A 24,772-nucleotide genomic window follows, 5' to 3' on the forward strand; every position below is an offset into this window, starting at 1 on the left:
CACACACACACAGGTACTCACTGAGGTCAGGAGAGGGCATCAGATCCCGGAGCGGGAGTCACAGGTGATCTAGAGGGCTCCACGTGGGCGCTGGGAACTGAACTCAGGCCCTCGGCAGAATCAGCAAGCACTCTTAACTGCTGAGCCACCCTTCCGGACCAGTAAGTGACATTTTAAAAGCAACGTTCTCACCACTTTATAGAGCTTCTTAAAACTTACCTCTTAAGGATTAATCATTTCTCCTCTAAAAGAAAAGTATCCTGTAGCAGAGAAATGCAATGGGATTTTCAGTATATTTTAAATACTCTGTTTGAAATCTTGTATTTTAAATGAGTGTTCTCGGACCTTTCCTCCTCCTGTGTAAGAATGTGGCTCCCTTTACTGTGTCCTTCGGAGAGAGTCTGCAGAGAGGGTGAAGTAGAGACACCCCCCCCCCCCCAGAACCTTCGGCAGCTAACTCCTTGCTTTGTGTCACCGGGAAGGATGACAGGCTGTGATTACCAAGTCTGGTTGGAAAGAAGAGCATTGATTGTATGTGCTACCACATTAAAAAACTGTGACTCAAAACCCTTACCTATATTTCTGGCTTTGTTTAGAAAGTCTATCAATGCTATTGTAGCTTTTAAGATTTTTATACTAAACTTATATGTGTATATCCCTAGGTGCATTCATTTGATGGTACAAAGGAAGCAGCTGCTGCTTTGATTGACTTGGACCTTTACATAGGATTTAATGGTTGGTACGTTCTTAGGCTGTTTTCTGTTTTCCCTGATTTTTATTATATGAGCAGATTTATTAACGTTTGTATGCTCTGCAGTGATCCTTGTCCGAGAATTTTAGTAACTACTTATGTAAGACATGATGTAGTAGATTGTTATCACGGGCCAGTGTTCAAAAGTTACATGCTGTTATGCTGCATTCTGATACAGGAAACAATTGTGTTGAGGTCAGCACTGACTGTCTTTAGCAATCCAGTCTGTTCTCAGGTTGTCTCTTGCTTTTCATAGGTATACATAGTTCACAGCATTTTATGTAAGGCTCACATGTTGGCCGTGGGAAAGAGTATTCTATGACAGTCATCTGTGTACTTCTGTAGGCCACACAAGTCAGGCAACAGGTGTACAGTTACCCCAAGTGTGAGAACCTGTCCTCTGGCTCATGCCCGTGACCTTTCCTCTGTAACTCCACACTGAACCTCAGACACCCTCACAAGGCAGCCAGCACAGCAAGGTCCTGGCCTTGTTTTCTGCCAGATCTGTCTGCCAGTGTTTTCTACAGGTTGTCCTTAGGAAGCCAGTGAAGTTACAGACTAGAATGTGACTTGCTCTCCCTCTTCAGTGTTGCCCTGATAGTGGCCACTGGTGACATTAGGTATAAATTCTCAGGGAAACAGAATGGTGGTCTTGCTTATTCCTATGGAGCAGAGCTCAGGATGACTCTTTCCTACGAAATGGTTACATTTATAAATTGATAGTCAAACGTACATATAGTGATGAAGTCAAGCGTACTAAAAGACCAGAAGCAGCAGTTACTGCTCCTCCTCTGGCGCTGGACATGGATGTAATGTTACCTACTCCAGCTCTGGTGCCTCCTTTGTCTGTGTCCTTAAGATACACACCACCCTGACCCCCGCTTCCGCTGTTCCCTGTCTTCCTTCCAGTGTTATTTCAGGACCTGGGTCATGTGGTTGTCATTGTTTCTATAGTCACTGCTCCCATGTGGTGGACTTGCTCACTTGTCTTGTGACACTTTTGCTTTTCTTTGAGTAACTGGCCTCATATTTTTATTTCTTTGATTGTAAAACTTGAAGCCCAGCCAGGCATAATGGCACAGGCCTGTAATCTCAACTCCCAGGAAGCTGAAGCAGGAGGATAGTGAGTTGGAGGCTGGCCTGAGCTATACAGTGAGTCACTATTTCACAAAACAAGATAAGTTGAGGCTTCCTGGCACTTTCTGTAGCTCCATGCAAATGTCTTCCTTGGTTTTCTCCATGAGAAAGCCTATTTAGATAGTTGGTTAGTTCCAGGCCCTTCTATTTATCCGGACTCCTGTCTCTTCTCTGATAGAACCCCGAGACTTCACTTCTCCAGCTCTCATGTGTTCTGGAGTAGGTTTTGTTTTGTTCTGAGGTGAACTCTCATGTAGACCAGGCTGGCTGTGAACTGTGTGGCTCCTCCTGCCTCAGCCTCGGAGAGCTGAGATACAGGTGTGAACTACCACGGTGTCTTCTCTTTGGTGTGGTGAACACATTCTCTGCTTCCTGAGAAAATGTTCATGGGAAGTGGATGTATTGATAACGTGAGCTTGGCTAGTTAACGGAAGGAAGGGGACCCACTTTTGAGTCCCTAAGAGGCTCCAGTGCTGGTGACAGTTGATTGCTAGCAGAGCCCCAGTCCTTTCCTGTGTAGGGTTTGGTTGGTGTGGGGTTCGCGTCTTGTTTTTTGCCACACAGCCTGCTACTCCTGTACTGGCCCCCTGCAGCTGGACCCGCCCCCCCCTTTTAAATCACTTCTGGGAATATCCTTTCTTTCTTTTTGGGGGACATCTCAGAATTGGTAACTGGTATTGTCTTTTCTATAATTTCCATTCCTACTTTAACACCTTCCAAAATGTGCTTTATTTTCAACTTTTTAAAATGAAATACACTTCAGCTTTCATTTCTAGCTCTAACATCCTAACAGATGGAGTGCCTTCTGTCTGAAGACACTAGAGTTGGAAGTCATTTTCTCACTGTTCTGCTGCTTTTATCTCAGTTCTGGTCCCTAATGTTGTTGGTCTCTTTTATGATGGGGACTTTCTTCAAATGCCAGGCAATCTTTTACTGTTTGGGAAGGAAAGAAAAAAAAACTGGACATAGTGGCACATGCCTACCTAGAAGCTGAAGTAAGAATTTATAAAAGGCTAGCCTCAGTTAGAAGGCAAGTTTGAGGCCAGCCTGGGCTATATGAAATCTTGTCACAAACAACTCTTTGGAAGCTCTATGTGAGTCAGTCAATCAATTGCCAGGCTCAGATGACAGCTGGACTTTTCCACAGTGGATTCCCAGGTGTCCTTTTGTAGAGACCCTTTTCTGGGTTGATTTTCTCTAGAATGTCCTATGATCTTTGCTAGAAAAGTAGGCAAGGGACTTATAAATGTGCAGGCCAACATTCTAGAGCAGAGTAAGATAAAAGAAGGGACTATCAGTTCAATCTGCACCTTCAATCCCATGTTCCTGCCCTGCTGTGCTGGCTGTCCCCAAGTCCTTCGAACCGCATCCCTGAGTCCCAGGTAATCCATGTACCTTATCATTTTTCTGCCCAGACTTTGCAGATCATTTCAGTTCCCATTCCAGGCCTAGCTCAGCATTCTAGGTACCTAGTTCTGGGGTACTGCTTGGGTGAATTGGTTTGCGAGTCTCTTCCTCTGGGCCTTTAACATTTAAGTCACTTAGCACTTAAAGGCTGTTGTTTCTCCTTTTGTGTTTTGCTTTACTACGAAGAGTTGGGGTAACAGGTGTCCACTAGTTTAACCAAAAAAATGTTTGTGGGTGAGGTGCAGTAGTTGCCAGGATCAAGAAGGTAGGGATGAATATACAATACTTGTAGACAGTAAACCGGTTTGTAAGAGAGACGTCATTCCCATAGAAGGTACTGCAGGAGTGAGCTTAATTAGAACCTGGACTTTGGATCGTGGTGATGTGTTAGTGTGGGTGTATCAATTCTAACAAATATAACCACTGTGGCAGAATTTTTAGTGTGTTTTTAGTGTGTGTTTTTACATGAGGGGAATGAGGGAGGTGTGTGTGTGTGTGTGTGTGTGTGTGTGTGTGTGTGTGATTTCTGCTTTCTGTTCAGCTTAGCTATGAACCTAAAAATGTTCTGAAATGTCTTCCCAGTGAATTTGTGATTATATATTTTTTAAATACAAGGACAGTACTTCTCATCACATTGAATACTGAATCATTCCAAAACTTGCTGGCAAGTTAAAGGCATTTACATTCCCACTTACAGGTCTTGGGTGAGCTGGGTCTGGCTGACAGGTTTTCTTTCTGGGCACCTAGTTGAAAGGGTAACTTGTCAGCAATGCTGCTGAGACACTATTCTAACCACCAGAAGTGCACTGCTTACAGCCATGCTACCCCGTTATTCCAAAGCAAGTCTTGAGGCCAAAGGCACATTCACGGAGTGGAGTTTGGCCACTTGCAGTGAGGGTGCAAATATGTAAGTCTTACTATAGGACAGCAAAGACTTGGAAGCAGCAAGTCTGTTTCAGTGGCTGAAAATCAGTTTAAAAGGCAAAGCTAAGAGCCTCATGACCATTCTAAGTTACACAAATACTTCTTAACCTAAATTTTACTTAGGCTAATATATAAAGTTTATTAAAAGTTCATCTGGTAAGTGTGAAAAAGGATATCCCCTAAAGACACGAATAATCAGTATGCTACATCAAACCTTCACATTGAAGAAGTATCTGGGGGCTGGACAGGTGGCTCAGTGGTTAAGGTCACCTGCTGCCTTCCAAGGGACCCAAGTTTGGTTTCCAGCACCTACACTGAGTGGCTTGCAAGGAATCTGCTGGCTCTGGGGTACCCATACCCAAGACATTCACACAGTGTGCATGCATGCCTATATACACAGAAGTAAAAATAGTATTTTGTAAATGTTACAAAAGGACAAAAGTAGAGGTAGATTTGAAGTTGACCACAGTCTGGGCTCTGTGCAGGATAAGAATGTATACTTTCTAAAGCATACTGAGAACAAAATTCTTTGTGGTTTTTTAACTCTTAAAAGTGTCTTATATTAAGAAATTACCAAATATCATTTAAAAATATTGTTTTCAAGCTCACTGAAAACAGAAGCTAACTTGGAAGTTCTGAAGTCAATACCTAGTGAAAAACTAATGATTGAAACAGGTAAGTAGATGTTTCCAGAAGTTCAAGTTTCATATTAAACTCTAATATGTCTCCGAACCGCTCTCCCGCCCCCCAAAAAATTAGAGGACATTTGACTTCTAGTTGCAATCTCAATATGTGGCTTTTGTTTTGTTTTTAGATTTTTGGAGGTTGTTATTAATGGAAAAGTAGTTACGTGGATTTTTTTATTTTCAGTTTGACTAAACCTCAAAACTTAAAAAAGTGACAGAATCTAATAACCAGTCTGTACTTAAGAACATCTAATGAGCCCTCTAAGCAGTTTATGTCAGGGTTTGGAGGACTCCTCTACCTCTGTTAGAGTGGATTAATTCTATAGCCCTTTCAAAACAAACTGCAGCAAATGAGATCAAATGCTTCAGTGTGAGGATTTTAGAATGTCATCTCTTAAAACAAGTTTAAAGGCTGGGGCTCTGACCTAACCCAGGAACTCAGGGATTGCTGTTTGTTCAAGTCTGTAGACGGAGCCACTCTAGGGAAATTAATTTTATGTCCTTAGACAGTCACGAAAATGGTTTTATTCAAAGTACAATGCCTGTATAGTGTGCAAGCCATTCGAAAAGCAGTAACAGGGAAACAGCTCAGGGGCAGAACGTTTGCCTGGCATCCTGATACTGGGAGACAGACAGGATTCTCAGCCATGCTTTTTTTTTTTTTTTTTTTTTTTTTTTGGTTTTTCGAGACAGGGTTTCTCTGTGTAGCTTTGCACCTCTCCTGGGACTCACTTGGTAGTCCAGGCTGGCCTCGAACTCACAGAGATCCTCCTGGCTCTGCCTCCCGAGTGCTGGGATTAAAGGCGTGCGCCACCACCGCCCGGCTCTCAGCCATGCTTTTACATGCAGTAGAAGCAGCACAGAGCAGTCTTCAATGCTGAAGCCTTTCAGTGATACTTCTTGTACCTTTAGGTCTTTTTTCCCCCCAAAGCATGTCACACACTAGCCACATTAGTAAGGAAATGAAATAGATAAAAACCAGTCTTTTTTCCAAGGTGCAGCTTGGAACTTTATATTATGCTTTCCTTAGAACTCTTTTCTGTTACATTAATTTTGCCATTTTGGAAGTTAGAAAATGGCCCGTAATTTTAGGTTATATTCTAGTGTAATGTTCATAAAAAAGATTTAGAAATCTAAATTCCTTACACCTTCTTTCTTCTTCCCCCAACTCTAGATGCACCTTGGTGTGGAGTTAAAAGTACACATGCTGGATCAAAATACATAAAAACTTCATTTCCTACCAAAAAGAAATGGGAAAACGGGTACTGTTTAAAAGATAGAAACGAGCCCTGCCATATCATGTAAGTTGTTTTTCCTGGTCTTCACAGCTGTCAGAGGTGACCACTGACGGCCACTTAGTGAATGGAGGGGCAGAATGAACGTCCTCTGGCATTCCAGTCAGGTTCAGGTTAGTTCAAACAAGTGAGTTGTGCACTGTGGTTAGTGATAAGCCATCTATTGGCACCTGACCCAAGGTCAAGTTTAAGTTCAGGTCAAAGATTATTTGAACAGTGGTTTGGAAATATGTGCATCTGAATAGCTATGTCATCTCCTAGGTTCACGTCCTTTCATCCAGATGACTGGACTGCCTTGGTGAGAATCTGTGGCTTTGGTCGTTTGTCACTTAGTAGGAAAAGGAAAAGACATTAAAGCTTGCCACAGAATCAGTCCAGTGCACCTTCCCTGCTACTGTTTATAACCTGTTGGCTGACCTTTAGTTAATGGTTGTCTGCCAGTTAAATATGGACAACAGCAACAACTCCAGGGAGGTAACACAGTTCTTTAAGCCGCACAGTGAAATACGTGACAGGATGTTCTTTCCTCAACTTCCCCTGGGGAAAAGAAAAAGCAATCCAGAATAGGCTATATGTAGAGAGCTGTGAAGAAGAATCAATCTCCTGGCAAACAAGGTTGGTCCTATCATTTTATGGGCACCTATTCAGAGAAAGTCTAGATTATATTGGTTTAATGTGGTTTGCCACTGTAGGCTTGCCCTGACATTTACAAAGATTAGTTATCAGGGTTTCTGTTAAGACTGTAATGTCTTGAAAATATGCCTTAAAAAAGTTTGTAATAAAGAGTGTAAGCCAGATCTAAAACTCAGCAGGCAGAAAAGCCAATTCAAGTGTCCTTTTACACATGCATACGGATCTTTTGTTTTAACACACTGGTTCTGGCAGTACTGAACTGATGCTTAAACCCCCAGGTGAGGGCTCTTTGTACTCTGCTTGTAAAATACCACTTGCATTTTGTTGTTTTGTTTTGGCCTGGGGTGGTGGTGGTGGTGGAGGAGTTTTCAGATTCAATTAGAAGACATTATTTCTCATAATATAAGGGACAATAGAGATCCCAAGACAATAAAGAAGCTGTTATTTTGCCACAACCACTTGGCAAATACACATATACTTGGAGGATGTAGTGCCAACTTAGTTTTCTGTACTTAATGCTCTGTAAAATCATAGCTGCTGGTGGTAGCTGTAAATTTGCAAGGCAAAATGTCAAGTTTTTAATACCGACTTAAGAACTGACAGCTTGTGTATTAGCCTGTCCTGTAGTTAGCTAAGTGGCAGACCTTGGGGAAATCAGCATTTGTTAGCTGAAAGGGTCAGCATTTCCGATAGAGGTGCCTCTGCTGCTTACAATCTTCCACTCCACTGAGTTTCCCGTTTTAACTGTTTGCATGCAGGTCTTCCTTTCCTTTAGGCTATCCATTTCTTGAGACATATTTTGGAGCTCCTGCTGTGTCAGGAATTGTGTGGTTACTGAGGCTACCTAGAAGAATCAGTACTTCTTAGGATCATACACCCCCTGGATGAGTAGGTCACTGTGGCATGAGTTTTGGATAAGGGAGTGAACAAACAAACACAATTCAAGATAGTAAGCTGCTTCGGAGGTGTCAGTTGATGACTGGGCCTTGGAGTTAACATGTGTCTGCCCTGAGAGGTCCCAGGAGCGTGCTTTCCTAATGTGCAATTTTAGCAGTTTATGAAGCCCGACTGGGAGTCAGGTCGGACAGACAAACATGTTGAGCAGAGGTAGACTGTAGAAGAGCCTGGCAGTTTAGTGCGGCAGAAAGTAGGATGAGGTGAGTGGAAGAAGAGAAATCTAGGACAGCGAAGTGAGACCAGGCCCTTGGGGCTTTTGTCTGGCAGCAGTATAGACTCCATCATGACCCAAAGAGACTAGAAGCAGGAGAGTGGAGGTTTTTATTTGAGTCCGAATCTCGTGCAGCCTGGGCAGCTTGGGAAGCTGCTCTCCAGCAGAGGGTGACCTTGAATCCCTAATCCCCCTGCTTCAATCTCCCAACTACTGGGGTGAATCTTGAACCACCATGTCAACATCCTTTTTTCCTTCAAGAGTTAGCTGCTTGTCATTGTGGGGAATACTGAAAGGTGAGGAGTCGATACTGCAAGACTTGAATGCCTGTGCCTAGTGTAAGGGTGTCACACACAGCAGGGGCTGGAGACATGGCTCAGAGGTTAGGGGCACAAGAGAGCCTGAGTTGTGTCCCAGCACCACATATTGGGCAGCTCACAACCACCTGTAACTCCAGCTCCAGGGAAATCTGATTCCTCAGGTCCCTGCACTTATGTGTACACACACACACACACACACACACACACACACACACACACACACACGTAATTGAAAAAAAATTGTCACAATAAGCAAAAGCAGTTAAATCCCCCAGAATGCTATATTTAAAAATAAGTAACTGCAGCTTTATGCCCCTGAAGCTACAGAGAAATATACTGGATACAAAGGGCCTGGCCAGGTTGCCAGATGTTATTAGCGGCTCGCTAAACAAAATGCTTCACTAAGCACCAGTGATTGTCACAAATTTCTGAATAGTAAGGCGACTGCTGCACACGGGTCTTAGCAGAGCAGCTGTGCCTGGGCCACGGCAGTCAGCAGCAGCAGCAAGTCCGCAAGCTGGCGGCTGCAGACAACTGCACTCTAGAGTTTCAGTGTTGACGGAGTTCCTCCGTCGGTATCTGTGTCAAGCTGGCTTTTGTCATACTGGAGCAGTTTCTACAGTTCCAGCTCATCTTAAAGCCCCGTCCTATTTATTTGGGGTGTTGTTCAGTTAGGATACTCATCAAGGGAACAAAAAGCTCACGACAAGGAACATTGCAATGTTTAATTTGGACTACAACTTTCTAATCCGTGTTTAAAAACTACCTACAGATAATAGTGCTAGGAAACCACTACTGTTGGTCATCATTCTGTGCAAAGAAACAAAGAGAGGCCTCTGCCCCCCACCCCCACTCCCGCCACAGCTTCTGTACTTGCCATTTTGTATTTACTGTGCACACAACCATCCCTTGCTGTCTGTTAAAGACAGTTCAGCAAGCGGTGCCTTTCAAGTTTTTGGCCCGGCTCTCCCCAATACCATCATTATATGTGTGTCAATATAAATACAACTAAACCCAAAGCAGAAAGGTACTTGACCTGTATGATGTGCAGCATACAGTTCCTTTTTAAGATGCTCATTAGCCAGGAACAGATGTGCTATGACCTGCAGTTTTAAAGGACTCTCACTCCTGGGCAGTTCCATTAGTCCTGCACTTGTATGACCCTGGTTTTCAGTTTTCTTTATTTGCAAGGTAGCTCCAGAGCTTTCTGATTGCCAGTAATTGGTCGTGTTTTCCTACTGATATTACTGACAATAATAACTTTTAATAACTCTTAAACTTCCTTAGGAAGGGTACAAGATTTCTTCTTACATGGGAAAAGGTGATTATATGTCTTTAAAACAATATATTCTTAGAAAGTTGCTCCTCTTGTTCTCTTTCAGTCAAATATTGGAGATAATGGCAGCAGTCAGAGAAGAAGATCCGCTGGAATTAGCCAACACGCTATATAACAACACTATTAAAGTATTTTTTTCCTGATACTTATTTGTATGTGTTTTCTTTTGATGATGTGGAATTTCAGAGTAAACCTGAAGATTCCTTCCTTAAGGAAATCTTTGCAGTCATTCTCTAAAACGCTAACACTGTAACTTACACCCTTCACTTTGACCCATAAAGTTGGATCAACACTGTTCACGCTGTTAATGTCTTAGTTAACAACGACAACCTTTTTATTGTGTAATTTCATCAAAAGTCTAAAAGGACAGTGATGTTTTCCCTAAAACTTACCCAGCACATCCTGGTTTATATCAAAGTTGAGTTGATAACAAGCCTATTTCTCAATTCTTGGTCTCTGACCCATGACTTTTGAACCCAGCTCTAAGCTGCAGCTCAGATTTAAAGTTTCTCAGTTGCTTCTAGCAGGTTATCGTTCCTTGGTTTAAAAAAAAAAATTAATAGCCTCTCTACTCCAAACTATTTTATCTGTAATTTTATACTTTTCATTTTCCCACTCATTTTAAGGAAAAACTAGGGTCCAGCATTAGATTACTCTAATTTCATGGAGGAATCTTTGGCACAGTTGACGCACCGTATGATCATTATCTCTATTAAGAAGTTATTTGTTCAAATTTTGTCATAAAAACGTGAAAACATTTTATTCTATGTACAATAATGTACACAAATTTAAATAGGTCACCAAAGAGACCAGAAGTAATTAAAGAGGTATATTTACAGTCGCACATCACAGTAAACGGAACATCATTCACAGTTTCCACAGCGATACTGCTTTTGTGCTTGGTTACGCACTGACATGAAGCATAGCACTCCATTCTGGATGAACTGAATTTTAAACAAATACCTCAGTGATTAGGAAATGCTACTTTAATCAGTGTCATCATTGAATTCTGCCGCCGCCGCCGCCGCTGCACCTGTGTGCGGGGTCCCTCCGTTCCTTTCTCGCTGACCATCACCGTCCTCACAGTCCGTACTGTCGTCCTCGTGCAACTCCCGGTCAGATCCAGCAGCGTCTTCTCGGAAAGCTTCCTCTGGATTCTGATTTTCATTGGGTGCAATAAATCCATTGTTGTTAGAGATATTTGAATTATCCTTGATATCATCTTCGATGTACACTTTTTGATGGCACATTGGACAAGTGTCTTGAATGTACAGCCATTTCCGAAGGCAGAGCGCATGGAAATAATGATTACACGGTGTAATACGAGCAGATGTTGTAAACTCATGATAGCAGATTGCACATACATCATCTATTTCTTGCAAGTGGCTCCCTTTTATTTCAGGAAGTGAATTGATTTTCTTAACAGCAGTTCTACGATTCATGAATGTCTTCCAGCCATTTTTCACTTGTAAGTAGATGTTAAAATATGCATGTAGGCACATCATACAAGCCCGGATTTTACTTCCTGACTCAAACATCATGGTATAGGCCCCATTCCCAAACATTACTACTCCAAATATAAATTCGATAATATTGCCTGTCGAGCGGACAAAGTAGACATAATCATCAAGCTTTTCCCAGAGGACATTATAGTAGCCATCAATCATGAACAGCGTATAAACGGTGAGAGAAACTATCACTTTCAAGCAGAGTTCCACACAGAAGGCTGTGACTGCAAACAACCATGTGTTGAGTGCATAGTGATGCCAGAGAACATAACTGAGTAAAACAGGAAGAATAAACAGGCAAGCAGAGACGAACAGCACAGGGAAGTGTCTATGGAATGAGGACACGTGGGAGGCACTGAGAGACATTAGTACGGGGTCTGTCATTCCGTGGATGAAATGGAGGACTGCAGTTAATAGAAGGCACATGTTTCTACTTAAGCGAACGAGTCTCTCTTCGGGTCGCAGCCCACTTAAACCAGTCTGAAGAGCCAAAATGAAAAATAAAACAGGGGCTACAAAGCCAAGCCGCCTGTCATCTTCTTCAGTTGATCCAATAAAGGCCAATATTCCCAGGCCCAAATAATGGGCTATCGAAGAGATTACAGCACTCATGCCCAGTACAGTTAGTGTAGAATCGCATCCACTAATTATCAGATTGCAAATGAGGTCCCAGAAATCATCCCAAGAAATAAAGAAGGACTCAGCTTCATTTGCCATCTTTAAAATGTACATTAACACTGTTGCCTGAGCTGTAATTCTTGTCAGCCAGAAGACCCGAAGTATATCTGGGAAACGAATCCTTTTCCATGTGTCCTCCATCAATAACTGTAATCCATAAATTCGGTACATATGCCTCACTAACAGGTAAACGTACCGTGTAGAATAATAAAACCACTTAAGTTTCACTGCCAAGACGAGCACTGTATTTAATATGAGGATCAAAGAAGAGGTGAAAACTAAAGTCTCTCTGATGTGCAATGGTAGCTCTGTGATTAAGCCGATTACAGGAACCAAGATATTCAAAATAATTAACTGGGAATAGATGGACTGAATCTGGAGTAGGGTGACATAGCCAATTCCAAAGGTTAGCTGCAGGACGATGAGTGCCATCCACAGCGAGGGCCCTTTCCGAGGAAGCAGCTCGATTCCAAAAGCTGTCGTGTTGTAGGCACCATAGAAGTCAATGTGCAAAGCAGCGTAGTAATTCACCAACACTGAAGTTGCAGCTAATAGGAAGGCTGAGCTGTACATGTAAAACTTGAAAAGTGATCGCTGTGACAAGATCAGAACAATACTGGACACAATTATACCTACAGAAAAAAAGAAAATATTGTTCAAAAGAAAGATTCTTAAGCATATTTTCATACTAGCAATTAGAACTTTCTTCCTAATTATTATGGTATTTTCATAGTTGTTAAACCTCAAGGCAACTTAAGAGTTCTAAAGGCCAGACCAACTAAACATGTCATTTTAAAAAACCTGGCCCCATATTTTCTGGTTTCTAAAGTAATTCTGTTTGTCATGGTATATATCCCAGCATGAGATTACTAAATTACCTTCAAGACAATTTTGTAATAATATACATGTTTTGGTAAGTTTTAAAACTCAAAAGGACACTGCATATAAAATTTCAAAATGATTAAAAAGTTTAATGTACTCCACAAAAATAAGACCGTTAAGAATGACAGGGGTTGGGGATTTAGCTCAGTGGTAGAGCGCTTGCCTAGCAAGTGCAAGGCCCTGGGTTTGGTCCTCAGCTCTGGGGAAAAAAAAATAAGAATGACTAGAATGAAAGGCTTGTTCCTACCTGGCTTCAGAATCCTTTCCTAAAATGTTCTTCAGGCAATCAGGTGAAGTTCTCTACTTCTATCCAGTACCTCCTTTTCTTCCAACTGAACTAGAAGGCTCTTGTTTCTTAGACATACGTATTCTCTAAGAGTCCAAACTCAGGTCCCAACTACTTTCCTTCACATTTTGGAAATGCCTCCAAGTTTCCCTTTCCTAAAAATTACTGAATCACTTCTTCAGATATCAAAAGTAACCCTCAGAAAAACCAAACCACATTTTAAAAGATGGCTCTAAACGTCACTCCCACTATTCCATGTGTAACTACTTTAAATGGTCTGATGATCCATATCAAGTGCCACCAATGTACTCTGCCTAAACAGATGTGTTTTTAAGTGAAATCACCATGACTACATTACTGTACTAGGTTTAAAGTACAGGAATGAAATAAAACTGCTCACCTAGTTCTCCTAAACTCGAACTGCAAACCTCATCTGCCTTTTCTAGAACCTAATTTCAAGAAAGATACCATTATTCTTCTGATGATGCTCTGGGCTCCACACCCTCAAACTTTGCTTCCCAACACACACTACTGTGCCAAATGCTCCTTCCTCAACCATAATTACATCTGTGGTATATTCCTTAGAATGATAGCCCCACACTTCTTCACCCTTGACTTTTCAAATCCTACCTATCCTAGAGATTATACTGTTCATTCGGCATCCCCACAGAACTTTTTGTGTATATACTACCAGATAATGAAATCTGTAATTATCCATGAAGGTATCACCTTATTACATAGTTATATCCCTGCCTTATAAATAAATGGATCCCACAATGCTTTATACAAAAGAAAGACTTTTTTATTGGGGCAATGTTTCAGTACCATATGCATTATGCTCTTAGAGAGAGCCTGACTGAAAACTGAAATCTAGGAAAGGGGAAAGACATAGCTAAGAAGCCATAAACACTGAGTAGCTTTCCTTTCAGTGTGCCACCAAGAAGAAGGTTGTATCTCACAGCCTATGCACATATATATGTAGGGCTGAGACGATGGTTAGTTCCTTTAAGGGATTACCTGTGCCTAAACATCAGGTCCTTTGTGAAAAGAACACACATGCACACACACGCACGCACGCACGCACGCACACACCTGAAAATATGTAAATCTGAGTAAGTTCTGCCTGCTCCCCCAAAAGATTGGATTGTCTGGAGCATTAGCAGTTCTCCCCTAGAATGGAAGATGGCACTACTTCAGCCTGCAAGATCTTCTAAGTTGAGTCAACATCAAAATAACTTAAGTTCTATTTTGTGCCACTTAGAGAAAGTAAAACAAGTACTAAAATGTTTTGTGTCAACCTGCTATTCAGAGTAGTGTATCAGCCCCCACCACTAACCAGTCATGACCTTAGCTGAACTTTTAGTCTTTTTTTAAAACCTAATAACTTTTTCTCTGAATCTTATTTATACACACAAATAGAGGACTGGCTTGGCTATTAGGAATGCTTGTACAGAAACAAATGCCAATGGCAGAAGAGGGTAAGTATTATAATGACATTTCAACCTCCAAGTCTGGGTATGGCCTGACAAGTAACCTGATCCCTCCTTCCCTCCAAATCAGGGCCTTACTATATACTCAAGGCTGGCCTCCAACCTATACCTGCTTCAGCCTCCTAGATGCCGGGATTGCATCTGCCACCACCCCCAGGCTTGATACGTCTCTTCCCTGTGGAAAATGACACTCTCAGTGTATAATGAACAAACACTCCAAAAGTAGCCCGCAGTTGTTATCATCCCTCCCCAAAGTCTACAGACAGATCTTTTATATGGGGAAACCAACTCTCACTTTACAGAAAAAAATACCAACTCCCCAAATAATAAGTCTCCAAAGTACATGTTTCAGTTGGTGATCTTTGGGGAGCACTGTTAAGGTTTTTTACATTCCTTCAGACATGAGGTCCCTTCTTAGGGTCCATTTTTTGTCTAAGGAATCCCAGGGGGTGTTTTCATTAGGGCTCATAAGGGACCCCACTTTCTTTGAAAACATCACCCTGGGATGCAGAAAGAGAACTGAATTAAACCACAACATGGGAATTTCAGTCCTAGACTCCGTAATTAGAATGCTTAAGGTTAGCAAGGTAGAAAAGTCCAATCAGGAGCTTTGAATTAATATTTGAACTGAATTCACCAAAGAGTTCAGGACTTTTTCAATTAGATTTCTAAAACCAAGAAATAAAAAAGAGAGGAGGGGTAACTCCATGCATTTCACACAGGACAGCATGAACTCTTTGTTTTGAGACAGGGACTTGCTGCGTGTGTCCCAAACTAGCCATCAACTTGTGCCTTCCCACCTGGGTCTCCAAAGGGCTAAGATTAAGGGAGGGCCTCACCAAAGTGCAAGCCCTTTACAGTGTCTTCATTCCTAACCTCTTCTGCAAACTTCTGACTCAAATTTAGAAGGAAGTAAAGTAACGTTTACACCTGTGCAGATGTATGGGATGTGCCCCATACATCCCGGAGTACCTTTAAAGCATTCGAAAGCAGGCTATAGAATGTGAAATACAGCAAGGCAGCACACTAACAAATACATTTCTCCCTTATTTCAAAAGTAATGAATGTCCAGGAAAAAGCAAAGCATTGTGAAATGATATCAACCTATTAGCATACTTGACAAGTAATTTATACCAAAGAGAACATTTTTCTAAGCTTGGCACCTACCTTTAATCCAAGCCCTGAGGAACTGAGACAGGAGGACCATGCTGAGCTGCATGAGACCCTATCTTAAAACAACAAAATTCTATCAAACTTTCATCTTAGGTAAAACAAAACAAGAATGGTATCCTAGGTTGTTTTATTCATAAAATTAAATTTTTAACAAGTATGATTGTATTAACATATGTGAACACGGATTTTAAAAAGCCAAACCCTGAAGAGGTGGTGGTTTTAGTTTTGGAGACAGGGTCTCTCCCCAGAGCCCTAGCTGTCCTTGAACTCAGAGATCTGCCTGCCTCTGCTTCCATGGTGGCATGTGCCACCATACCCTGCTCTGAAGAGTTGTTCCCCATCTATAATATGAACTATCTGTCTGATCTTCATCCAGATTCCAAACTTACAACTTCTAAAAGCTGTGGAAGGCACAGTGATAAGACTGTCATGAACTGGAATGCCTTGGAGGACAGTTTGGAGCTTCTGGATCGCCTCGGGACTGAGACCAACTGTTACAGGGTTTGGTCTCATTCCTAGCCCTACTTCTGAGGATGGAGAGGGACAGAACTGAGTAGCTAAGTTAGAGGCTGATGTAATAACATGCCTACACAACAAAGCATTGAAAACCCCAGCAGGACCGACTTCTGAGCTCCAGACAGCTCTGGAACCTGCAGCTCCTGAGGTTGGAAACCTGATGGGACACAGACTCCGTACAGTCCCCTCCCCTCATCACCTCACTGTACCCCATACATCTACCTCTTCCATATGTGTCCTTTGTACTGAATGGACAAATGTGGCATTTCCTCAGATTCTGTCTGCTGTTCTAGTAATTCAGGGAACACAAAGGGTAGGTCAGGGAAACCCTGAAGGACAGACAGCACGTTAGAGGCACAGGCCACACAACCTCAACACTGGCATCTGAAGTGAGGGGCGGTCTTGTGTGACTCAACTCTCATCCTGGAAAATGGGATATCAGTGTTGAACTAATTTACAGGACAAGCAGTGCTACCCACTGAAGAATTTGCCATGGAACTGGCTGTTGGTGGGGGAAACCCACACACACATTCTGTTGACCAGAGGAGAAACATTCTGGACTGAATGTGGAAGAAAGAAAAATGCCTTTTTCCCTATCATCACATTATACTGTCTAACTAACACCAAAGAAGTGGAACAACTTGATTTCTCATACACCCTGACAAGTATAAACACACACGCACACAGAGATGCAGACGGACAGTGCCTTTTGAGGTTTTACATTTGTAACATTGAATCTATTAATATTTTATAATTTCTTTTCTATTATTTCTGAGAACATTTCCTCTAGAAATGGCTTTTTTGAGGCAAGGTTTCTCTGTGTAGTCCTGGCCTGGCTGTACAGGAACTCACTCTACAAAGTGATCAGGCTGGCCTTGAACTTAAAAAGATCTGCCTGCCTCCGCTTCCCAAGTGCTGGGATTAAAGCTGTGCGCCATCACCACCTGTCCCCCACATTATTTTTAATTGACACACATTAGTACTTATGATAAGGGTTCCTATGAACAATGCGTAATCAGGGTAATTATCCCCTCAAATGATAAACTTTTTCCTGACCACTGATTAATTTCTTCCATTCCTATCGACTATTCAGGGTTTTTTTTTGTGAATGTCCCTTTACCTTTTGTCCATTTATTAGGGTTTGGACAAGTGTCCTTCCAAAAGGCTATGCTGAATCAGACTTAGTCCCTGGCAGTGGTGAGAGTTTAGACTGGATCATCAGAGCTCTGATTCCAACAATGGGTTATTCCAAGGATGAATTCAAAGCTGAATGGACTAGGTGGGGCCTAGCTGGAGGCAGCAGGTCCCTTGCAGGGGCGGTGGGGATAGTGGGATTTTGAAAGAGATGCTTTTAAAGGTATAAGTCATCTTGGCTCCTTCCTGTTTCTCTGTGCTTCCTGTCTGCCATGAGATAAGCACTTTCTCTGCTGTGGCCTTTGGTCATGATGCTCTGCTTCACCACAGGCCCCAAATCAATGAACCAAGCATCCGTGGACTACTCTCTGAACCCTGGAGTTCAAATAACCCTTTCCTCCTTCCTACAGGTCCATCTTTGGTATGTTGTCACAAAAAAATGACTAACACAATATGGTGCTGGCAGTGTTCCCTATTTATGTGCAATTAAAATATTCTCAACATAAATTATTTGTTGATCATAAGTAATGTCCAGGTTTACATCCAGTCTTATATTTTAGATACTCTTTTATTATAAGAGGTTTTTAACTTTAAAAATTCAATGTATAATCTTTTACTTTCTACAAATTAATTCTTCATACAAATAAGAGAAAGGGAATGAGCAATTTTTCCATATTAAGTAAATTATCACTAAATACTTCATAGTTATTTCCATGGACCTGCATTCAATTCTCCCTCCAAAACCCATCAAGTTTCTATTATACTGGTGTCTGTTTCTAAGCTAAGTATTTTATATTCCTAGTCTATTTGTCCATTTCTCAACCAGGATTAGATTCCTCCCTCCTTAGGGGCATTTGGCAGAATCTAGGGACAAATTTGGTTGTAACAATTGAGGTCAAGGGTGTTACTGATATCTAGTAGGTAGGAGACACAGAAGGCTAAAAACTGTACGTTTAGAGAATAGTGCCCTATCCCCATATTTATGTGTCCAAAATGTCAATAGAGCTACTGCTGAGAAATCTCAGTCTAGTCCTCAGCCAGACACAATCACTCCTGCTTCATTTTGCTTTCTCATATCACAGGTTTCTTTCTATTGAATCAATGATCTCAGTCAGTATCAAAGAAAATTCTCACTCTTTTACAATGAACAGATTCCCAACTAATACACATTTAGAGTAAGTCTGAAGACTGCCATTTTGTTACTTTCAATAATGCTGTAACTAACAAACATCCTTGCTCATAGTGCAGTATAACTAAAATCTAAGTCTTTAGAACTGGAATTGTGAGTCAAAAGGTATATAGTAAATATCACTGGAAGGCTGGAGTATAGTGCAGATGGCAGGAATACTTGCCTACCTCGCACACTTGACAGCCTGGGTTCAATCACTAGCATCTTGTAAAACCAGCTCCAGTGTGGTACATGCCTGTAATCTCATCAGTGGAGGTGGAGGCAAGAGAATCAAAAGCTCAAGGTCTTCTTCAATCTGGGGCCAGCCTAGGCTACATGAGACCCTGCCTCTCTCAATCAGTATCAATTGATAATGCCAAATGCTTTACACAGAGGTGATGGCTTACCAAATTATATAAATTTACCCATTTCAAATAGGTAAGCACCCCTGCCAAATAATTTTAAATCATACTTTTAATTCTTTACTAATCTAACAGATAAACTGTATTTCCATCATTATAAGTAAAGCTTATACATATATTTTTACATATATATGTATGTATGATTATATATATATATATAAATGATGAGTGCCCTGTATGTATACCTGCATGTGAGAGAGGGCATCAGATCCTATTACAGATGGTTGTGAGCCACCTTGCAGATGCTGGGAATTGAACTCAGGACCTCTGGAAAAGCAGCCAGTGCTCTTAACCTCTGAGCCATCTCTCCAGTCCCTAGAAACTATTTTCCAGGCCACCCGAAATTTATCTATTGTAAAGTGCCCACTTTATTATGGAACAGATGCTTTTTTTTTTTTAAGGGCTTACTCTACATTGATATAAACATTTTCTTCTGTTTGTCATTTTTAAAAGATTTGCAATAAAGTCATTTTTCATTTCCAAACACGCAAACTTACTACTGTTCCTTGTAATTTCTGGGTTTTCTTTTATGCTTAGAAAACCCTTTGCCACTTCAATGAATTACCACCATGTGAGTAATACTATTAAAACGAGCTCCTACGCTCGCATCTTCTCTATTGTGTTTAAATTTGCTAATTCAGCATTATGTTGCTGTGGGATGAGTTCCAGGTAATATTTTTAATCCTTCCAAAGAAATAGTTTTATGTTCCAAAATGTACATACTGCTATGGTTTTCTTTATATCTCTAAACTGAAAGGCTTTACTTTCTGACCTTTTGATCTCAAATTGGTTGGATACCAAATGAAAGTGCAGCTGCTGAACCAAGAGGGAGTCAAGCTGCAGACACTGGCACATAAAGTTAGTAATGTTTGAAAAGGGTGTGTTGGGCAATACTGAGCAGTACAGCTGATAATAATGGGAAGTTCCAGCTAGTCTCCACGCAGACCTTTAATACACAACATGTCATTACTTTCATTTAAGGCCATTTATTTTCAATCACAAAAACTCATTTTTTTTTTTCATTTTTATTTTATTTATTTATTTTGGTTTTTTGAGACAGGGTTTCTCTGTGTATCCCTTGGTTGTCCTCGAACTCACTCTGTAGCCCAGGCTGGCCTCAAACTCACAGAGATCCCCCTGCCTCTGCTCCTGAGTGCTGGGATTAAAGGTATGTACCACCACCCAGCACATTTTTCATTCTTACAAACAAAATATTAGCACAAATATTCTGCTACAATTTAGGGAATAGTTGGATGATAAATTTAGAAGCCGATTTTTAATTGCTCATAAAATCTGACTCAATATTCTGGAATAAAATTTTTCTGATAAATATTTGGTGATTTCAAAAGGATGAAATATCTGTAAAAAAATTACAGTCTTAATTGAAGCATTAAACTTTTTTTGAAAGTGATCATACGAACAGCAAACACATGAAGAGCCCAATGATGTTTCAAAGGGTTATTACCCTAACTCCGTGTTATTGTCCTAAACCCCATAATAGATACTGTGGACAGAAGTTCCGAAAAGAAGCTGTGCCTTCTGCGAGGCTGAGTGATGAGACCTTCAATGGCCGTGGAGAGGTTGGAATGTTGCAGGTCTAGAACCTAATTACGATTTATCTTAGACTATGTTTAGCCCTTAGTCACTCCTTGCCCCAGTCAGAGTGAGACTTAGTTAGCATCCAGTGACTAACAGATTAAAAACTATCAGAAATACATTAACTTAAGCCTTCATTCCCAACAACCACAGGCTTGGCATGCCCTCACATAGTACCCTGGGTCCATAGCAGACAGGAGTCTCAGCTTTGCATTGACCCAACTACTTACTGTTTCCACTAATGTGTTTAAAGTGATTCATGACACTCTGCTTTGTTATAAAAACTTCAGCAAACTGTTACCATGGAATCTGGGGTAACCTCAATCAGTGTTCCTGGGCCACAGTCACTGGTATTTGGTTCCAGACTAAGCTATCTCTTATCCCATTTGAGGTGAAGGTTGTGTTTTTGTGTTGACAATACCATCACTGTCCATCTCTACAAAGGTAAAGATAACAAAGCCAAAGCATAGAACAGTCACGGGATCACCAGCGGTTCTTATTTAAATTCCCAAATATGAAACTTCTGTGAAGGAAAAAATACACACACACACACAGAGAGAGAGAGAGAGAGAGAGAGAGAGAGAGAGAGAGAGAGAGAGAGAGAGAGAGAGAGAGAGAAAGAGAAAGAGAGAGAGAGAGGGAGGGAGGGCAGGGGGACAGCTGCTTTCTTAACAGTCTTCCTACAAACGACTTAACTACGGAAAACTCCTTCCCTTGGACCTAGCTAGTGGTGGGTACTCAACAGGGCTGTGCATTTAATCACCAGGTCCCCAAAGAGTTGCCAGAACCTGCAGTTATTATGCCCTGAAGACCTCCACGACAGTGGCTAGACTATCTCTGAAATGAATATGCAGCCTCTTCTCACATACAGCGCTCATTTTACCAGAGACCGGCGGCAGGAACTTCTACAGAGAAGAGCAGACTGGCTGAACTTGTGTACCCAGCAGATCACTCCTAAGTCCTAGGCTCCCAGAACATCACTTCCATTTTTTTCTTCCTACTGTTAAGATGAGCACGGACAGTTAACACACTGCCCTGCACTGTATTTCAGCACTGAGGAAGACGGTAATCCTCCCCGCTGTCAGAGGAGCTTCAGAGGCTCTGGCAAGCACCTACCAGCTGCGCACCAAATCTCACACTTCACTTCTCCAACCCCATTCCCTAGCCTGTGAAGTGAGAACAACACTACCCACCTTTGAGGGGTGCCTGGCAGATTAGAGACTACCTGTGAAAGTGCTCTGCAAAAGTCAACTACTTAAGAACAAAATTCTGCCTTTACTGACACGCCTTTTCTGTGGGAATAGGCAACAGATGATTGTACGTGGGGCAGTCTTGGTGAGGACCTCACTACCGGCCTGCTCCCCGCATCCCACAATACTTCAAAAGCAAGAACCCACTTAACAACCACCTCATCAACAAAGTCTGTCAAACGAATCATTAGAAGAAACATCCCTGTATAGTGTTTTTCACCCTGGTAATGCAGCGCACAGGGAAATAGAAAGTGAAAAATAAAATGCTCTTAGTACTCAGTCCATATGAAACGAAGGACTGATTTTCCTAAGTCTCTTGCAAATGTCTCATCACCCTGGGGGCACGTTTTCAAAGTCACATCCAACACCTTATTATTTACTCATAGGAAGATTTTTAGGGTTCGTTTGAAGTATAACCTTCCTCTCGGTGACTTTCGGAAATGGTTTCAAGGTCTGACATTCAAACCTGGCTCGTGGCTTGTATTGCCCATTTCCCTCAAACACTTCGCGATCCTGGGGACGCCAAGACACAGAAGTGACAACATACTCCACCATCGTGAGAAGGGGCACACGGGGGGCTCAAGCTCTGGCTCCAGTCCAAGGTCACACACACACAGACGGCGAGACCGGGACAGTTGTTTTTTCCCCAGGGCTGTCGCATAGGACGCGCTTGGTAAGCCAGCAGTCAGTCATTCCCCAAGAGAAACAGCCGGCAGGGAGCCGCATGCTCGCACAGCCGTGCGTTCTAAAGCTCACCTCATCCAAGTGCCAACTGAACAGGACACGGACGCGCCAGAACCGCTCCGCTGTCAACGCTGGCACGAGGACCCTGGGTCCCCGCACCCCGCCAAAAGGCCTTGATGGGGAACCATCCAATCGCGGTTCCCCAAGCCGCGTACCCACCAGTGCGTGTGCCCTGCCGCGCCCGTCCCGACCGGGGCAGGGGCCCGCCTCGGCCCGCCCCGCGGGGCTAGCCCCGCTGTCCTTCCTTACCAAGGAGCCGGAGAAAGATCTGGAGCCCGATGCAGAACCGGCTTTGGCTGGAATCGTAGTAGGAGTTGAAGATGGCGTCGATGATGTAGAGGCAGGGCACCCGGAGCGCCACTTCGAGCGCCGCCCAGACCTGCTGCTGGGCCATCCGCACCTGCTGCTGCTGCTGCTGCTGCGGCTGCTGCTGCTGCTGCTGCTGCTGCTGCTGCGGGGGCCCCACCGCCGCCATGAGCCGCTGCCACACCGGGGCTGGGCGGGCCGGGCAGGGCGGCGCGGGGGGTGGGGGGGGAGGCCCGGGGCCGCGGCCGGGGCGGGCACCGAGGAGAGTGACTCCGCCCCCCCCCGGCCCGCCCTCCTGTCCTGGGTCCCGGCCCGCCCCGCCGCCCGCTCGCGTCGTCCCTCGATGGAGCAGGGGCGGCGGCGGCGGCGGCGGCGGTGGCGGCAACGGCTCCCGGGAGGCCTCCGGGCGTCGGTGTTTCCGGCCGGCTAGGGTCTGGCTCCTCCTCCCTCCAGCGCCTCCCCCACCAGCGGAGCCACCATCTTGACCCCGCCTGCCTCGGCCGTTGCTGCCGTTGCGAGGGGGCCCCCCGAGGCAGCGCCCGCGGCCACTCGAGAACCCGGAACCCGGCTGCGTCACAATCCGGCGCGCCGCGTCGGCGTCAGCACGCGCGGTCGCCCGGCGGCGGCGGCGGCGGCGGCGAGCCTCGTGCGTTGCCATGGTTCCCGCCGGCCTCGGCGGTGCGCGCCCGCAGGGTGGCGCTCGCCCGGCGGGACTGCCGCGCCCTGGCGCCCCGGAGTGGGTCCCTCCCCCCCCACTCCCGCTCGGCGTGGGCGTGGACCCCGACGGGAACCCTGGGCTCCTGTGGACCGGTCGTTATTAGATGTTTATGGAGCCCAGCGAGCATCCCAGGAACGTGCTTCCTGCGGCTTGAGAGATGACAAGCCGCCGCCGGAGGACGCCGCCCTGCCGGTCCCCGCCGGTCCCCGCCAGAGGCCGGGGTCTGGAGAATGGCCGCGGACGTACCTGCCGGAGCACAGGGCCAGCACTGCCAGACTTGGCACTGGCCCAGAAAAGCGCCGCTCCCGTCGGTTTGCACATCTCCCTTCCTGTCCATGTGGACAGAACTGAGGACAGTCGTGAGCACGTTTTATTAGTGGCTTAAGAGCCTGACGTAAGAGCAAGAACCCCCGGCCTGTCTGGGTTCTTCGATTTACCCTCGTCCTTGGGGTAAACGCTTCTGGTTAATCCTTTAATCAGAACGCCCTGAGACCATTCCTTTCTGGCACTTTCTTGCCTGCCAGCGGAATTGGTATGGCCTGGCTGTCGTTACCCTGTCCTTCTCCAGCAAATGAAGAGTGGAAGGTCAGAAGCTCAACTTGTAGACTCAGCTGTTTTAGTTTAAGGAACATAGAATAGCAAACAAGAGGCGTGGTTGACTTGGGCTCTTAGTGCAAAGTGCATCATTTTAGTTTACAGAGGGGCTCCAGAAGTAGGACCTCCCTCCCCCGTCCCCGCCCCACCCGGGGAGGAGGTCTGTAAGTAAAATGATCAGACTTTAACAGAACTCGTTTGGGTGAAGGTATTTGTAGTAAAGACTGCACCCCCACCCAGGGTCCTTATTTCAGGCTTCTGTTCTTGTTTTCTCACACTCCCCATCTGTGTACTACTTACTGTATACAAGGCACTGTGGCCACGATCTTATCGTCTACCGAAGCCTCTATGTCAGTTATTATGATGGGTATTAGTCTCCCTGTTTTATAGAGGATGAAAATTTTGAAGGCTCGATAAAATGAATTGCAAGATCACAAAGGTACTAAGAGGTGGGCTGTGTATGTCCCAGACTAGTAAGGATCAGAACCAAATGGGGCGACGGTGGAGCATGCCTTTAATCCCAGCACCCGGGAGGCAGAGGCAGGCGGATCTCTGTGAGTTCGAGGCCAGCCTGGGCTAGAGAGTGAGTTCCGGAACAGGCACCAAAACTCCACAGAGAAGCCCTGTCTCTAAAAATTAAAAAAAAAAAA

At 43.8% G+C, this 24,772-nt stretch overlaps 2 protein-coding genes across 5 annotated transcripts in view; one reads left to right on the forward strand and one right to left on the reverse strand.

Moving 5' to 3' along the window:
• Positions 1-9,802, forward strand: part of Tatdn1 (TatD DNase domain containing 1) — a 34,297-nt gene extending 24,495 nt beyond the window's left edge. For all 4 annotated transcript variants that reach the window (XM_006990662.4, XM_042265044.2, XM_016008947.3 and 1 more), the window contains 4 exons: positions 663-739; positions 4,824-4,894; positions 6,080-6,206; positions 9,704-9,802. In XM_006990662.4, coding sequence (XP_006990724.1) covers positions 663-739; positions 4,824-4,894; positions 6,080-6,206; positions 9,704-9,800 — 372 coding nt within the window. In that variant the 3' untranslated portion in view covers positions 9,801-9,802. The remainder of the gene's footprint in view (positions 1-662; positions 740-4,823; positions 4,895-6,079; positions 6,207-9,703) is intronic.
• A 588-nt stretch (positions 9,803-10,390) lies between these two features.
• Rnf139 (ring finger protein 139) lies at positions 10,391-23,483 on the reverse strand. The gene is made up of 2 exons (XM_006990663.4): positions 22,754-23,483; positions 10,391-12,475 (listed from the first exon to the last, which is right to left on the reverse strand). The coding sequence occupies exons 1-2, from the start codon at positions 23,466-23,468 to the stop codon at positions 10,644-10,646; spliced, it is 2,547 nt and encodes an 848-aa protein (XP_006990725.2). The 5' UTR covers positions 23,469-23,483; the 3' UTR covers positions 10,391-10,643.
• Between the last annotated feature and the right edge of the window lie 1,289 nt (positions 23,484-24,772).

Source organism: Peromyscus maniculatus, chromosome 20 (genome assembly GCF_049852395.1).
Source record: "Peromyscus maniculatus bairdii isolate BWxNUB_F1_BW_parent chromosome 20, HU_Pman_BW_mat_3.1, whole genome shotgun sequence".
Lineage (NCBI taxonomy): Eukaryota > Metazoa > Chordata > Mammalia > Rodentia > Cricetidae > Peromyscus > Peromyscus maniculatus.

Excerpts from the sequence above, each read along its gene's own strand:
- Rnf139 (XM_006990663.4), bottom strand. The coding sequence starts at position 23,468 with ATGGCAACGCACGAGGCTCGCCGCCGCCGCCGCCGCCGCCGGGCGACC. Across the intron at positions 12,476-22,753 it reads GATCTTTCTCCGGCTCCTTG|GTATAATTGTGTCCAGTATT; the intron begins GTAAGGAAGGAC and ends TTTTTTCTGTAG.